The 17374-nt window shown below is 47.7% G+C and overlaps 1 protein-coding gene across 1 annotated transcript; it reads right to left on the bottom strand.

The window, feature by feature from the left end:
- Positions 1 to 8181: 8181 nt before the first annotated feature.
- LOC139322423 (SLAM family member 5-like) lies at positions 8182 to 17001 on the bottom strand. Its single transcript, XM_070951522.1, has 5 exons — positions 16932 to 17001; positions 12870 to 13187; positions 11677 to 11940; positions 8456 to 8572; positions 8182 to 8294 (listed from the first exon to the last, which is right to left on the bottom strand). The coding sequence occupies exons 1-5, from the start codon at positions 16999 to 17001 to the stop codon at positions 8182 to 8184; spliced, it is 882 nt and encodes a 293-aa protein (XP_070807623.1).
- Positions 17002 to 17374: the final 373 nt, after the last annotated feature.

The following is a 17374-nucleotide window of genomic DNA, read 5'->3' as shown; positions in this document are numbered from 1 at the left end:
CCTTTTCTGACTTTCTGACCAGCAAAGATGATGGGGATGTGAGGGATCTCACAAAGATCGATGGTTCGTTGAGGCCACTTCCAAGAAAAGGCAGCACGCAAGGATGCAATCACGTTGAATCTTTATGTAGAAGTAAAGTAGAGTAAAATGAGTTCCCTGGCATGGAGGCATCCATGCCTGGACTGAGTCCTGTAGGAAGTTAGAACAAGAGCCAAAGAGCAGCCCCTGTGCAGGGGTTCTTATAGGGGCCCCTGGCCTCTCCCTTACCAAAGTGTGAGGGGGCCGGAGGGCCATTAACTCTCCCCAATGGGGCTGCAGGGGCCGGAGCCCTTTGGCCCAGCAGTGGGATCAAAGGTGCCTCTTTGCTCCCATCTGGTGGCCTTTTAAGAAACTGCCATGGCTGGCACAAAACACCTAACAATTCCCCTTCTTGCCAGCCAATGACAGGTGCCAGTGAGTATGAGTGAGGGGGTGAGCAGGTGTCATAGACATGCAGATGCATCGTTTACAGGAGCAAACACAAACGCTTACACAGAAGGTTGTGTCGGTCAATGGGCACAGGTTTTGTGAACAGATCAGCTAACTGGTCGGTTGTATTACAATGTTTGATGTGTACAAACCCCATTCTGGCAAGCTACCTGACATTCTTGTAGCGGATGTCTATGTGGCGTGACCTAGAGCCCACCGTGTACGCCTCCGAGATTCCAATTGCGGCCGTGTTATCTTCCTGAATTTGGATGGGCAGAGTAGGAGGTGCCCAGATGCTCGTTACCAGAGCATTGAACCAAATCAAGTCATTTGTTGTGTCCGATAGGCTGGCATATTCTGCCTCGGCCGTGGAGCAAGAATCAATTTTTTGCTGCCTAACATGCCAAAGGATAGGACAGCCATTTAGCAGTATGAGGAAACCAGAGGTGCTCCGTCTACTCTTGGTGTCACCAGCCCAGTCTACGTCCGAGTAAGCGGAGAGCTGGGCCGGCTTCCCCTTCTCTGGTTCCAGCATAAAGAGGGCATTGGCCGTGCCCCTGAGGTACCTAAGTACCCTCTTGACAGCATTCCAGTGGAATTCCTTTGGGTTTTCCACATGCCTGGACAATAGATTTACAGCTAAAGCTATGTCAGGCCTGCTCCAATTGCTAATGTATAGCAAGGAGCCAATCACAGATCTATATAATTTATTATCTGTGAACTCAGGGCTGTCCTTGTCATTATGGCCATAGTAGTCACTTTGCATGGGGCTATGCGTTGAGTTAGACTCCGCCATTTTGCATTTGGCCAACAACTCCTCAATTTTTTTTTGGGGGGGGATAATGCAAATCCCTTTTTAGTGGCCAAGATATGTACGCCCAGGTACCTATCAACCCGCCCCAAGGACTTCAGGGTAAACTTTTCACCCAGGGCCTTGGCAAATTCGTCACACCTTTCCTTGCCAGGCCCTACATATAGGAGGTCGTCCATGTAGACCAAAACCCATTCTGTATCACCTTTGGTGTCACGTGTGAAAACGCACTCATCTGCATGAGATGCCCTGAAGCCAATTTGCTCTAAACCCTTTTTAAGGCAATCGTACCAGAGTTTCCCCGACTGCTTGAGGCCATATAGTCCCTTTTGGAGCAACCAAGTCTTTCCCCCCTCCTGCTGGTAACCAGGAGGGGCCCTCACGTAGATCTGCCGGTCCAAGTTGGCGTGGAGGTAGGACGTCTGGATGTCGAATTGGTAGACTTTCTTCCCCACAGCAGCTGCAGTTACGAGGGCGGCCTTGACACTTTCTGCCCGGACAGTCGGAGAATAGGTTTCTATGTAGTCCTCCATGTAGCGTTGGGCGAACCCCTGTGCTACCAAGCAGGCCTTGTACAGGTAGTGGCCACTGGCAAGTGGTTGGCCTTGAAAACCCACCTTGTGCCAATGACCTTCTTCTCTTTTGGTGGTTGCCTGGGGGTGAAGATCTTGAGCTTTCTCAGGCTCTCCATCTCCTGTTCCATCGCGAGCTGCCACTTCTCCTGTTCTTCGATGGGCAGCTCCGGGATGTCAGAGAAAGTCTTTGGGATGACCACGACGCTGTTGACAGACACAATGTGACCAATGTCAATTCTCTTCGGTGGGACCCCCTTGTTGGACCTCTTTGACCTTCTGACCTCCTGTCAGTCACCACCCTTTTCTTCTGCAGGTTTCTCGCCGACTGCTGTTCACGACCAGGATGTGGAGGCCCTCGGTCCCAGGTGTTGGGCATCATGGGCCTCTAAAGCATTGCTGGACCTGACCTCTTCATCCTGTTCCTTGATCTCGTTGGTGGCAGGGTTATCTCGGGCGGTGTCGTGGTTGGTGCGGCCTTACTGTGCCGGTTGATGTATGGGCCCAGATCATTTGAGTGGATCTGGGTCCAATTGGAGTCTTCTTCGAAGGAGGCAGATTGGGAGGTCACAGTCCTGCCCCCTTCTCCCAGGAATTGGTAGGCCTTGGAGCCAAGGGCATAGCCCAAGAACCTCAGTCTCTGGGAGACGGATCTCCCCTTCTTCCACAGCTGCTTGGGGATGTGCACCCAAGCGTAGGAGCCAAATACACGCAAATGCCCCAAACATGGCTTCCTACCGTGGACCAGAAAGTATGGGGTCTGGTTCACAACGCTGCTCCAGGTGTGGTTCAGGGTGTAATTGGCCTAGTGTAGTGTACTGCTTCCGCCCAGTATGATTCTGCAACCCCAGCATCTGCAATCAGACTACGCACCATAGTCTGCAGGACACCATTTCATTTTTCAACCACACCATTCTGCGCAGGAGTAAAAGGCACTGTATGAAAATGGTGTATGCCCTTATGCTTTACCCAGTCCTGGAACTTTCAGGACATAAACTCGGCCCCATGGTCGCTCTGCAGCTGTGCGATCTTGGTCTTGTACTGAGTTTCCACGTAGTTGTACAGTGATTTTATGGCATCAAAGGCTTCAGACTTTTCTGTGAGGGTATACACATGGCCGTACCTCGAGAAGTCGTCGACAGCAGTGAGGAAATACTGCCTTTTCCCTAGGGATGATGTAAATGGCCCAACCAAATCAACATGTACTAATTGATATGGGTATTGGATTTTACGTAGTCACACCTTAGGTATTGGGGCTGCCTTCCTCTTTGCCCTCTTACAGATGGTAAGCGGCTTTTGATACCATCGACCATGGTATCATGTTGCACCGGTTGGCGGGGTTGGGGGTGGGGGGCACCGTTCTGCGGTGGTTCTCCTCCTACCTCTCTGACCGGTCGCAATCTGTGTTGACAGGGGGGCAGCGGTCGACCCCGAGGCACCTTGTTTGTGGGGTGCCACAAGGGTCGGTCCTCTCGCCCCTTCTGTTCAACATTTATGTAAAGCCGCTGGGTGAGATCATCCGTGGCTTCGGGGTGGAGTTCCATCAGTACGCTGATGACACCCAGCTGTACATCTCCACCCCAGGCCACCCCAACGATGCCCTTGAAGTGATGTCCCAGTGCCTGGAGGCCGTGCGGGCCTGGATGGGGAGAAACAGGCTCCGACTCAACCCCTCCAAGACCGAGTGGCTGTGGCTTCCGGCGTCCCGATATAGCCAGCTGACGCCATCGCTGGCTATTGGGGGCGAATCACTCGCCCCCACGGAGAGGGCTCGTAACTTGGGCGTCCTCCTGGATGCACGGCTGTCGTTAGAAGATCATTTGACGGCCGTGGCCAGGGGAGCTTTTTATCAGGTCCGCCTGATACGCCAGTTGCGCCCCTTTCTAGATCGGGACTCCCTACGCACAGTCACTCAGGCACTCGTCACTTCCCGCCTGGACTACTGCAACGCTCTCTACATGGGGCTCCCCCTGGGGTGCACCCGGAGGCTCCAGCTGGTCCAGAACGCGGCCGCGCGGGGGATTATGGGGGCGACGAGGCGCTCCCACATAACACCTCTCCTGCGCGAGCTGCACTGGCTCCCAGTGGTCTTCCGGGTGCGCTTCAAGGTGTTGGTGACCACCTTTAAAGCGCTCCATGGCTTAGGGCCGGGGTATTTACGAGACCGCCTTCTGCCACCAATAGCCTCCCACCGGCCAGTACGCTCGCACAGAGTGGGCCTCCTCAGGGTGCCGTCCGCCAGACAATGTCGGCTGACGACCCCCAGGGGGAGAGCCTTCTCTGTGGCGGCGCCCACCCTCTGGAACAACCTCCCCCCAGAGATACGTACAATAACAGACCTCCGGATTTTTCGTCGGGCCCTGAAAACCCATTTATTTCAATTAGCAGGGCTGGCCTGAGTTAATTTTAAATTGATTTTAAATTGGGTTATTTTAATTTTCGGCCAATAATATTTAATTATTTTAAATTGTTTTTAAATTTTGTATGTATCGTTTTTACTTTGGCTGTTCACCGCCCTGAGTCCTATTCTGGAGAAGGGCGGTATAGAAATTTAAATAAATAAATAAATAAATAAAATAATGGTGCAGTCCAGAAATACCTCACAATTCTGGAGGTGAATCCCCTCAGCAAATTCCCCCATCTTTTTGATCACTGGGAAGCTGGCATGGCCTAACCTCCGATGTAAGAGGTGGGCACATTTGGTATGAAGTGGCTTCCCCACTGACACCCCCTTGGCTCCGGTTGTCTTGGGAGGTGCTGACACCTTAGGCCCTTCTTTGGGCTTACCTGCCTTAGGTGCCTGCTGAGGCTCGGGTTTCTTGCCCGCATTGGCCTTGGAAGGCCGTGGGGCTGGCTGAGGCGGTATGGGCACAACTGCTTCAGCCTTGCGCCCCTTTGACAGCCTGGGGGCTGGCTGTGGGGCCTCTCTCTCTCTCTGCGCACAGGACCCTTCTGGAGTGGCACCCTGTGAGCTGTCTCCTGTAGCTGGGTACTTGGGGGAGAAATATGGCAAACCATTTATAATGGTAACACTCCCTATGACCTTTTTGTCTCCAGTGACATGACCTCCCCCTTTGCAAAACAATACCTCCACCCTGCCATCATCACATAACCTGGCCTAAATCTTCCCCCTTTTAAATGTGGAAATTTTAAATTTGTTTAATTATAGGGTTATGGGTAAGGCGTTTTAAATTAGGGAGCCATTTTGGATTTAATTTTGAGTCCTTTGGGAGAGGGGGCGGTTTAAAAATTTAATAAATAAATAAATAAATAAATAAATAAAACTTGGTTATACTCAGTAGGTTATTGGCGATAGAGGGAGCATGCAACACACCTTCAACATTGCCCAGCCCTGGTAAAGAGACAGTGCCTTCCCCAACAACCAAAGCATTGTTACCATTAGCAACCTTGATGGAAGAGTTAATTCTCCTTAACCTCTTAAAGCCTTGCTTCATGTTAGCAATGTAAGATGAAGCCCCAGCGTCCAGTAACCAGAGGCAAATAGGGCCATCAGCCCTTGTGGCGGGGGTTAGGTAAGTAGTACACACAAAATTGCCCTTAGCACCACCTTTGCCCCTGCCAGGCCCCCTTCTCTGCCCCCTTCCCCTTCCTTGATTGAAACCATGCTTAGGTCCTTGCTGGTAATGGGGGCAGTCCTTCTTCAGATGCTCCTCAGAGCCACAGATGAAACACTTGGGTAGAGCGTTAACCTGCTCTGAACTCTGGTGCCTCCTATTGATGCACTGAGTTGCGGCCCTGGTGTATTCTCCTGCATCTTTACACCTCCTGTCTTCCTCATTGAACCTCCCTGTGAGGTAGGACAGAGTCATGGCTTTCTTCCTGGTTCCCTCTAGTGAGACAATAAAATTGCCCCAACTTTTGTCCAGGGATGCCAGAATAACAGCAATCATGTTGGCCTCAGTCATGGGGTAGTCCCTGAGCACCAGTTCTGCCCTGAGTGCCTTCAACTTTCCCAGGTGTTCAACCATGCTAGCTCCAGATTTCAGCTTGGTGTTATAGAACTCCGATGTAAGCCTTGTGGTGGAGCCCAAGCTATCACTATTAAATAGGCTATATAACAACCCCCAAATCTCACCAGCCGTGAGCCCATCTGGAATGCTGGGGTAAAATTTAGCATCCAGTGAGCTCAGTAGAGTGGTATAGGCTTTCCTGTTGTACCACTCTTCTTGAGGCCCCAAGGGAAAGGTGGGGGGTATAAAACCATTTCTAGGGTTCCTTCTTTTAAGAGACATATCTCTTTATTCCATATGTTGAAGTTCTCACCCTCCAGATGTAATTTCTCAAAATTATTCGGGAGTGCAGAGGTAGACGAGTAAATAGGAGTAGAAAATACAGTAGTATTTTGCTGTCCGTGGTACCTTTGCTTGGGTTCCATTGAAGTAAATGGGAGAGGGATCCCTCTGCTGGTGAATATAGGTATTTTTCTCTGATTATTTTTCTCTTTTTCAGCTGGAGTGAACTGAGCATGCTCAGAGCTCATTCCAGCCCAAGAGCCGACGGGAGTGAACCTCTCTCTCGGTGCTTCAGGGCCAGGCCTGAGCCCAGGCCTGTGGAGCTCTGAAGATTCTTCTGGAAGCCCTCCCAGTACTGGAACACTTACCAGGGGGTGAAGGCTGCAGGATGGGGCCAGAAAAGCCCCTGGAGGGGCCCACCGCTGGTCCTGAAGACTCCGGAGGAGGCAGCCATCGTCGGAGGTGGGAGGCTCGGCTGGAGGCCCCCTGAAGTCATCGAGGTGAGTCCTCCATTGCCTCGGTGGGGGTGTTGGGAAGGCTGGAGCCCCCAGGGGTTCTTCTGAGACTCTCTGGAGGTGCGGGTCACACTGGACTGGATGCCCCCCCTCATTGGTCTCCTGGGGGTAGTGAGGGGGGCTGGCTACCCCTGACATCAAGGTTGTGTTGGTCGTGGTTTCCAGGGCCATGACCAGGGCTTGGATTGTGGCCCTGATGCCCGCTGCAGCAGGTGCAGCTGGGCAGACTTCGAGGCTTGCCTGTGGGGGGGCTGACCGTTTACATGCTGCTTCAGCTGGCTGCCATCGGTTGCTGGGCGTCGTGGCCTAGCTGAGGCCCACCAAGCCTCTCTGAAGTAGGTAGCCTAGGGGCCGCCATGTTGCTTCCAGTTGGCCCCGGAAGCTACAGCTTGCGATTTGGTGGGAATTTTCCCGCCAAAAGCTCCGGGACCCCGGGGGCCCCCAGGGTGGCCGGCACCATGTTAGGGAGCCTCCTGGGCACTGGGGAAGGACTTACCCAGTGTCCAGAGGCCCCCAGCGCTGGAACATGGCTGGGTTCCTGGTGTCCCTTGGGTTGCTAGGAGTGTTCAAAGCCTCTCTCTGCATTCCTCACCAGTGAGCCGGTCTAAGCTGGGGGTGGCCCGGTCCCTGGCCACCTACCCGGTGTCCTGGCAGTCCATGGTGGACTGCTGGCCTTCCATGCTTTCCTCTGTGGCTTGCAATCGCAGGGAAGCATGCGAACGGGTCTCTGGCGCTCTGCTCGGATCTCTGGGGGCATAGAGATCATCTGTACCCTCCTCTGGATCGAAGCTAGCGTCTGGGACTGGATGCAAGGCTGCCATTCTTGATTGAAGACTTCTGGTCACAATCGGGGATCTCCTGCCATCCATCTCTTGGGGGTTCTTGCTGGAACCTCCAGGCATCTTGCTTCTGCTGGTTTGGAAGCATTGCCTCAAACCATCCTCTGCTACCACTTTGTGAGGGATCTCATGAAGATCAATGGTTCGTTGAGGGTGCTTCCAAGAAAAGGCAGCGTGCAAGGATGCAATCAAGTTGAATCTTTATGTAGAAGTAAAGTAGAGTAAAATGACTGAAACAAAGGGTGGGTTTGAAAATAGGGAGTCGGGGCTGAGACGGAAAGATGGAGGGGAGGAAAACCAGGGTAGCAGCCCCCTCAAACACCCAGAGAGAATAGGGAAGGCTCTCTGAGGCCCCAGCATGATCTTTAGCTGTGGAAGCTCCCTCAGCTTCCCTCACAACAGTGTGGTGGAGAAAAGAACAGGGAATACTCCTGAATATTATACAAAGAATCAAGCAGCAAAAGTGGGTTTTATTTGTGATGGGGGGGGAGGGCAGATGAGGCAGTTTCTGGGGCAATTGGGATGTGGGAAAGGAAAGAAGGGAGTGGCCACACAGAGTGACATGGACTAGCCCTGTGGCCACCTTTTGAGCCCTCCCCCCAATAGCCAAACTGGTAATCATCTTCAGTGAGTAGAAGCAAGCACCCTTGTCCCAAAGAACCCTCTTGAAAGCCATCAAAGAAGACCACGGACATCTGAAGCGAAGGAACTGGGGAAGGTTCATCAGTCGCATCCATCAGTTGGGTTTGACATGGAGCTGGGATGTCTTGCAGGTGGTCGTGGTCTCCTCTGGGAGGCTGGCAGGAATCGGACCAGCATCCTCCTTCCTCCAGCTGCTAAGTAGAAAGCAAAGTAGAGGTTGAGCTTTAGTAGACAGGATGGACCAGAAGGTAGAGGTCTAGAAAGCAAAGGGAAGGGAAGGGAAGAAGGAAGGGGAGAGAGGGAGGAGGGAAAAGGAAAAGTTGGTTTTCACAGGAGGGCTTCCTTAAAATGGTACCTTTTCTGGATTTCACCACCAGAAGAAGCCCCAAACAGCCAAGAAGGAGAAGATTTCCCACTTTGCTAAGGCACAGCAGGGCCCAGAGAGGCAGCCTTGAAAGGTTCTTGGTCTGTCCTGAAAAAGAGTAACAGCCCCTGTTAATCCTTTCAGGAGGCCCCAGAGAATGGAGGTGCTTGTCTGCATTTGCAGCAGAAGAAGCACTAGGCCCAGGCAGATAAGCAGCCCCTGGAATGGGACATATCATTCTGGCTGGCTGGGATGTAGATTTTACTCCCCTTCCACGCCAAACCCTCCTTTATCAACAGGTCATCTTAATGTCTCTGGAACCATTCATCATAACAAGAGCCTTGGTGGCACAGCAGACTAAAGTGCTGTTAAGTAACACCAGCTGCCTGCAATTACTGCGAGTTCAAATCTCACCAGGCTCAAGGTTGACTCAGCCTTCCATCCTTTCGAGGTAGTTAAAATGAGGACCCGGATTGTGGGGGCAATAAGCTGACTTTGTATAAAAAAGAACACTGCTTTGGGGGGGGGGCAAAAGCCCTACTAAGCAGGTATATACAAAAGTATGAAGGCTATTGCTTAACGCATTGTAAGCCGCCCTGAGTCTCCAGAGAAGGGCGGCATCTAAATCGAACCAACAAATAAATAAATAAATAAATCTGTCTCCAAACTTCCATTTGGCTGCTCGCCCAGCCTTCCACTTGCTCCCCCAGATCACTGTGACTCCAGGGGGGACAGGTTGATCCTCTGCTTCTGCTGGGGCTCGCTGATTCTTCCGTCACTCTCTCCCTCTGGAGCACGGGCTCTTGCTCCAGCTTCTCAGCCCTCTGTTTGGGCCTTCGGCTTGGCTGCCACTGGGGTCTCTTGAGAGGAGTCTTCCCTTGGCTTCTCCCGCCCTTCCATTTCTTTGTTGGTGCCAAAATCTTGAAACTGCCAACCTCCTGGTGGGGTCCAAGTGGGCTGCTATTTGGAGAGCTGGTTTGATGTCAACTGTCCAGTGGCAGCGTGGAAGCTTTCTGGAACACTGACATCCACTTGGCAAAGCCAAAAAAAGAAATTCCCGCAACATTATTTTACCAAGAATATAAAACTTTATGGAATAAACCACATTGGCACGGAAGAAGTGAAATCAGCTCTGGGCTTCCCATGCAAAAGCGAGCATAGGTCATCCCCCACTTTTCCCACCGGCCACTCACGGTCCATTACATCCACCAATAACTCCTGTGCATTTTGTTATGGGAACCAGGCAACCGCACTGGGACATCTGCTTGGGGTGGGAGCAGCATCTCATGGGATGCCATTCCCCCTACCTTTGCATTCCATTCCACCCCCTCCCTTTTCTTTGTCAAGCTGCAAGCAAAGCAGACTATAGGTGGAAGTATAAGTCAGTCTTGACACGCACCCAGACTCCGTCAAGCAACCAGAGCAGGTGTTACCAGGGTGCACCAATCTGTACCCACAGTTACTTGTGCTGACCCCCAGTGGATCAGCTGAAGCTCTTGCACGGTCTTCAAAGGCTTGTCCCAACACAAGTTGGATCAGCATGTGTGACAGTGGCAGGAATTAGTGTGATTGTCACATGAGATGGATGTATGCTAAGCCCTCCTGGGCACAGCTCAACACAAGCCAAGAGTCCATAAGGACCCCTGAATGGCACAGAGGTTAGGGAAGTGTGACCCCATGGAAACAAGATCCCTGAATCTACTGTCTCTCAGACTTGCTAGGACTGAGCCTGAGCCTGATCCTTCCCATCCAGACCTTGATAATCCTCTCCAGTTACATGTCACACAATGAGAGTTTGGAGTACTGCCTCAACCCCTTTGAGTCTCACATACATCCCTGAGATTTGGCACCCAGATGTGTGTGTGTGTGTGTGTGTGTGTGTGTGTGTGTGTGTGTGTGTGTAAAAGAGTCCTCTCTATTCTTTACTACAATACATTTGTCCATATACTGGAGGGACACTGCCATTCTGGAGGGAAGGGTGGGGCGCTTGGAGGGAAGTTCTGTGATGTGTCTTTTACCTTGCTCCTGGGAATGGGTGGGGGGAGGGATGAGCCTGGGACCATCTGTTTCATCTCAATTCCAGAGGAGCCAGACTGCTGTGCCTGAAACAACTTCTTACCACCTTCTCAGCTCGGAGTTCCCACAACATCTTCACATCTTGGGATTGGCTCCCACTGCACCTGACAATTGGGAGGGTTTTTGAAAAGTGACTTTTAACCTAATGTTTCTGTGTGGGGAGTTCAGATCCTGCAATTCTCCATGTTATCCCTCTCTACCTATATATATAAGGATGTATGTATGTATGTATGTATGTATGTATGTATGTATGTATGTATGTTCAAGCATAACTCTGGAATGCCTTGAGCAATTCCAACCAAACTTAGTACATAGATGACTTGCCCTCTGGAGACAAACACTGTGGGAGTAAGACACCCTTAAAGCCCCTCGGTGTGTGTGTGTGTGTGTGTGTTCTAGCATAACTCTCTGGAGACAAACACTGTTTGTTGAATGTGTGTGGCCCCTTTTCATCCCAATTCTCAGCTGCCTCTGTCCTGCTGCCAGCTCAACTGGAGATGTCCAGAAATCAAGGGGGGAATTTGGCTTGGAAGACCTTCCTGTGTCAGGCAGAGACTGACCCAGAGGCTCTGTCCAAACCCCTTTTTCCCATTGTCTCATTGAGTGCAGTTTGCAAAGCTGATACTAGCCAGGGGAAACATGTAGAATGGAGATCAGGGCAGACTCTGAATGGGGAATGGCCCCCTTTGAGAGGGGGGAGTGTGTGAACATGAAAGAGATCATATAAAAGGCTGTTCCTTCCCGGTCAGAAGACCCATGTGTGAATCTAAGATAATCACAACAATCAACACAGGAAAGGAGAAGAGGGGAAGCTTGGCCAGAAGACCCTCCAATCCCAGACATGAACAGAGATCAATCAGTAATCTGAAGGGGAAATTTAAGAATTGCTGGAAGGAAGGGCAAAGGGGTAATTTGCAACTTCAAGATGCCCAGAGGGGACTTCTGCTGTGGTCAGGAAACACAAATTTGGATCATGAGTGGTTAAATGTATAAAGCAATGGAAACAGTCCCACTCAGTGGTCAACCTGTGCCTAAGGAAGTGGACCAATCCACTAGGCTCCGGTCATAGGAGGAGAAGTGGTCACAATGAGGCTCCTTTTGATTCAAAAGTCTCTTTCATGGAGAGAAAAACTTACCAGCACAAACTTCCTTTAAGGTGACTGTCCTGGATGCTATGCTATCCTTGCTTTCTCCCTCGCAGGTGACTATTAGTTCAAGGTCTTGGGAGGTGAGCTCCATCACAGAACTCCCTAAGGTTTCATCCGTGGCATAGAAATCTGAGATCCATCTGAAGTTCACCTCACCTTTCCAGGTCTCTTGAGAGCAAATCAGCTGCCAGGTTCCATTTCCAGCCCCCTTGGAAATGCAGGTCAGTCGTAACTCAGAGTCTGGCAACTTTCCTGAGCAGGAGATGGAGAGACACATCACATTGTGAGAGACCACAAAATCACAGTGAGGCCAGAGAGGAAGGGGAAGCAGCAACGGCATAAGTCAATCCATAGATTTGCTTAGATTAGAGCAAGGAAAATACGTCTCATCCATTTCTGTCACAAGTAACAACATCACAACAATCCCCCCTCTCACATCATAATGACACATTATGGCCACCATGATACAGGAGGGCAGGCACCCCACACCCCACCCTCTGCCTTCCAGCAAGCCCTCCTTACACCAAACCAGGGATTGAGGGCACGAGGATAACCTTCCAGGCTCAGGGACCCTCAGGGACCCCCTGACTCTTCCCCCAAAGTCTTTGAGGTTCCAACCAGTCCCACCAGATCCACAGACAGACTCCAAAACTGCCTCTCTGGAGATCCCAGTTTCAAAGCACACCAGCCACTCCCTGCTACCCCGTCTGGGAACCCACATGGTCTGGCCAATGCAGCCTATGCCCCTGTGGGAGGGAAGCCTGGAGGGAGCTGTGACGGATCCCCATGGTCCCACTTCCAGAGGGAAGAGCATGCAGGACACGGCTTGAACTCCATTTCTGACCCATCGTAGAAATACAAGTCCTCAGCTGAACCAAATCTCCTGGTGTGGAAGATGGTGGGCAGGGTGGGACAGGGAGCAAAATGGTAGATTTGTGGAGGGGCGGGGGTGGAATATAAGCAAGGCTCGGCCTGATCAAAACACCTTGAACTAATTTGCATTGCAAAAAATGGACAAAGAGCTATCCAAAAATCAGCTCTGGGCTCCCTCCAAAAAGTTCATCTCTGCAGAAACTGGATACCTAAAGATCACCCCTCAAAAGAAAAGCCCCCCACCCTTCCACATCAGCCTGGGCAAAGGAGGGAGGCCAAGAATTTGCTGCCATGGCTAGGATACTTACTACGCACCCGCAGGTCAAAGGACTCCTTTGCAGTTGTGTTTTGTAAAACAATGTCTGCCGTGTATGTGCCAGCATCCTCTTTCTTTAGATTCATGAGAACTAGTTTTTGGCAGTCCTTAGAGACCCACAATCGTTTTTTATAGGCTGCGTGGGAGCGCTGGAGACGACATGGTTCCCGAAAGTCCACCACAGCAATATTTATGGAGTTTTTGCCGATACCTTTACTCCAGTAAATATTTTGATAGGGTGGAGGTTTCATCAATCGGAAAGTGACAGAGTACCCCAGATCACTATACAGTTCTTCTCTTCCACAAACTCCTGCAGGGCCACAGAAAACGTTCAAAGTTGGACCACGTGACTTTCCAAGAATCTCATTTCTGACCCTCAGACTCCCAGAAAACCTTTGTGAAGAAAGACTAAATGGCTCCAGGATAGAGGACTGTTGATGCATTGCCCCCCATCTTCACTCATATCTTTAATAAATCGCTAGAGATGTGTTGTGCTCTTTCTTGCTTCAAATGCTCTACTATCATCCCAGTACCGAAGAAACCCTCCATCAAGGAACTGAATGACTTCAGACCAGTTGCTCTGACATCCATAATTATGAAAACGTTTGAAAGGCTCGTGCTGGCCCACTTGAAGACCATCAGAGATCTTCTGTTAGACCGCTTGCAATTTGCCTATCGAGCAAATCCTACAACATCTTGAATCTCCAAAGACCTATGCAAGGGTCCTCTTTGTAGACTTCAGCTCAGCATTCAGCACCACCATTCCAGATATTCTTCTAATTAAACTGATTCAGCTAGGTGTGTCTGACCTTGTAAGTGGATCACAAGCTTTCTATCAGACAGGAAGCAGCAGGTGAAGCTAAATCACATCAACAATCACCTGTACAATTAGCACAGGAATTGAACTCCTGACAGTGTTAACAGAGTTAGCCTGCAATACTGGTTTGAAAGCAGTATTGCAGGCTAACTCTGTTAACCACCACCATGGCTTGGTGGATCCCACACTTCAGTCCTGACTTATGAATATTCTCTATATCTCTGTACAATTATTGAAATACTCATTGCCTGTCTTTATAAATCAGCAGGATTTTGCTTTGAAAAACAGTGACAGAAGTATTGTTTCATTCACTGCAACAAAAAATTACATCAACAGAAAATTATAGCAGAGATTGATATTTTTATTTACATGCTCTGGATTTGCATTATTACTACAGCTTGGTCTGACATTGGGTTTTTAGTCCTATTAATTGAGGGTGTACTGTATCCCCACCCCCACCCCCACCTCCAAATAAGAGACATTGTTTATAAAATGACAAAAAATGAACCCATGTTTTATAAAGGCAAAGAAATAATTACGCTAAAGCAAGTACCTAAGAGAATAAGAGAACTAAGAAAAGAATATTGGTTCCTAGCCACATTATTAAATAAACGGCATATACCATTTAGATGGATAATACCGGAAGGAATGGTGGTGTCGTGGCAAGGGAAAAAAATAAAAGTGGATTCACAGCACACAGCACAGAACCTGCATGACCAAATGATGGGCATAGAAGGAGCAAATAGTAACAGGGAGGAACCGGAACGGAGGACTAAAAGGACACAAAAACAGGAAGAGCGAGAAAAACTACTAGAGGAAAGAGATAAAGAGGAAGAAGGGGAACCTCAAGAGGAAGAAGGAGTGAAAACAAGAGCTAAGAGAAAGGACAGGAAGTAATAGGAAATATCGCATAGTAGAACCACAAAGGAATGGAACAAAATTTAAAAATCTTATCATTAAATGTAAATGCTCTCAATTCTCCGGCTAAACAACATCAAATTTTTAGAAAAGTGATAAAACAAAAAATGGATATTGTGTGCCTTCAAGAGGTACACATAAGAAAACAAGATGAAAAATACTTATTACGTAAAAAAATAGGGGAATCATTTGTAACACTAGCGGAAGAAAAGAAAAGAGGAATAGTGGTGTACATTAGAGAAGGAATAGAGTGTAAATTGAGATATGCAGATTCAGTAGGAAGAATATTGATGATATGAGTAAAATTTAAATATAAAAGTATGTTATTGGTGGTTATCTATGCGCCGAACAGTGGACAATTAGAATTTTACCAAAAAAAGTACATCAAAAGATAATAGAAGAAAAAATAGGGAATATATGTTTGATCGGCGATTTCAACGCAATTGTAGATGTAAAAAGGATTATAGCAGTGATCAGAGTAATAAAAAAAAGAAAAATGTACTGCCTAGAACTTTTATGGATTTAGTACAAGAAGTGAATTTAATAGATGGTTGCAGATTTTATAATTCCGAGGTAAAGAAATTCACATATTATTCTAACCCCCATAAGTCCTGGTCCAGAATAGACATGGTTTGGGTAACCAAGACACTTATGCAAGAAATAGAAACAGTAGAAATAATGGCAAATAACTGGGCAGATCATAACCCTGTAATGTTGATATGGAAAGGACAACCAAGGAAAAAGAGTAGATGGACGTTGAGCCCACAGATACTGAAGGAAAAGGGATATATAGAGCAAATGAAAAAGGAATTAGAATGATTTTTTAGAGATAATACAAAAGATCACACCTCTCTTCAGAACCTGTGGGACACAATGAAAGCATATGCAAGAGCATTAACTATAGCTTACAATGCAAAAGGGAAAAAGAATATAGGAAAAAGGAAGAGATCCAAAATTGGGAAGAAAAATTACAAGACAAACCAGGAGATGAGCAAATTAAAGGTAAATTGATAGCAGCTAAACATAAATTGAATATATTGGAACAGGAAAATTATGCAAAGACATTGAAATTTATGAAACAGAATCATTTTGAAGGCTTTTGTTTACGGGACTGGGAGGTTTTCCAAAATTGTTCCAAAGACATGACAAGAAGCAAGGAAGAAATTGACATCAGGAAATATATTTAAATTGAATGAGCCACTGGAGTCTCCTTTGTTGGTGTTTAATTGAAGAGAATCAATTTTGTTAATCTGAGAAGTGTCATTACTCATTCAAGTAACTTCATCAGTCAAAATAAAAAAAAATAGTTAGGCAGAGAGAATCGTTGGAATGTACCAAAATTTTATATCTCCACAGACCTCACTATAAAGCCAAATTCATTTGTCCCAGTTCTCATGTCAGTCAATCATCCCAAAAGAGGAGAAGCCCACCAACACTGACGTAACTACTCTTCTCTGTATCCTCCCTCCCTCCCTTGACTATTTTCTTGCTCTGCTCTGCTTGATATTCCCTAGTTTGGTCATAAAATGTCTGCAAAAAACCCCACCAAACTCAGAGCACCAAGAACCCCACAGCTGCCCTTCCTCTTACTCCTCCTTTTCCTCCGTTCCACAAACCCCACTTCCTTCCAGCACTGATGATGTTACTTAGTTGGGTCATAAAATATCTGCAAGAAAATTACCAAACTCAGAGCACCAGGTTCAGCTCTCACTTATGAATATTCTCTATATCCCCTTTGTGTAATTATTAATAAATTTATCACCTGTCCTTATAAATCAGCAGATTTATAAATCAGTTTGAAAAACAGTGAAAGAAATATCATTTCATCACAAGAAATTGAATCAACAGAAAATTATACTGGAGTTTGACATTTTTATTTACATGCTATGGAGTTGCATTATTATTAGAGTTTGGTCTGAAATTGGGTCTTTAGCCCTGTTGATTTTTAGGCTGTACTATTGAGTAACATATGAAATCCACCTGTAACATATAATTGTCTTTATATGACTCAGGTTTTGTAAAGAAAAACAGGAAATTACAGAGTTTGTAGGTAATTTTCAATCTTAGCTGCCTTTTTTTTTTTTTTTTTAAGTTCTTCTCTAATTCAGCTCTTTTGGGTGGAAAGCAAAATTCCTCCAGAGTTTTATATCTATTCCAGTAAAGATCCTGACTGGACTCAAGGAAGCAAACTATGTTTTGAGCCCCAATTTCAGTCCTGGTTTGAAATTCCTTCTAAAATTTCTTCTGAAATTCCTTCTAAAGCTAGAAATACAATTCAGTATTCTATAAATTCTATAAAGCTAGAGAAACACAACTTACCAGATCTTAAGATAATGACTGATAACCACAAGCTGATAATGCTTTTGGATGACATGTCAGCAACTTGCATTTCAAGAAGAAGTATAGTGAGGCAAAGTCTAATTTCTGCAAAATATAAATAGTCTGGTTAATTTGCATAATATTCTAATGAAGGTCAAAGCGCTACAGCCTCTCTTTGACACTTTCATGGTGGTAGTATCGAGGACTGCCTCTTCGGTGGAAGAGAAATTGCAACTGCAAAATTGTGTAAAAGAACTCTTGCAACAGTTTATTGATTGAGTGATTTTAACAACTGATAAACAGTTGGAAGGGACCTTGTAGGTCATCTAGTCCAACCCCACACCCAAGCAGGAGACCCTATACCATTTCTGACAAATGGCAGTCCAGTCTCTTCTTGAAAGCCTCCAGTGATGAAGCTCCCACAACTTCTGTTCCATGGGTTG

This window comes from Pituophis catenifer, unplaced genomic scaffold, assembly GCF_029215685.1.
Source record: "Pituophis catenifer annectens isolate HBS135680 unplaced genomic scaffold, rPitCat1.0.hap2 SCAF_10, whole genome shotgun sequence".
NCBI classification, from domain to species: Eukaryota; Metazoa; Chordata; class Lepidosauria; order Squamata; family Colubridae; genus Pituophis; species Pituophis catenifer.
Note: the sequence above shows the minus strand (reverse complement) of the source record. Positions and strands in the feature narration are given on the sequence as shown.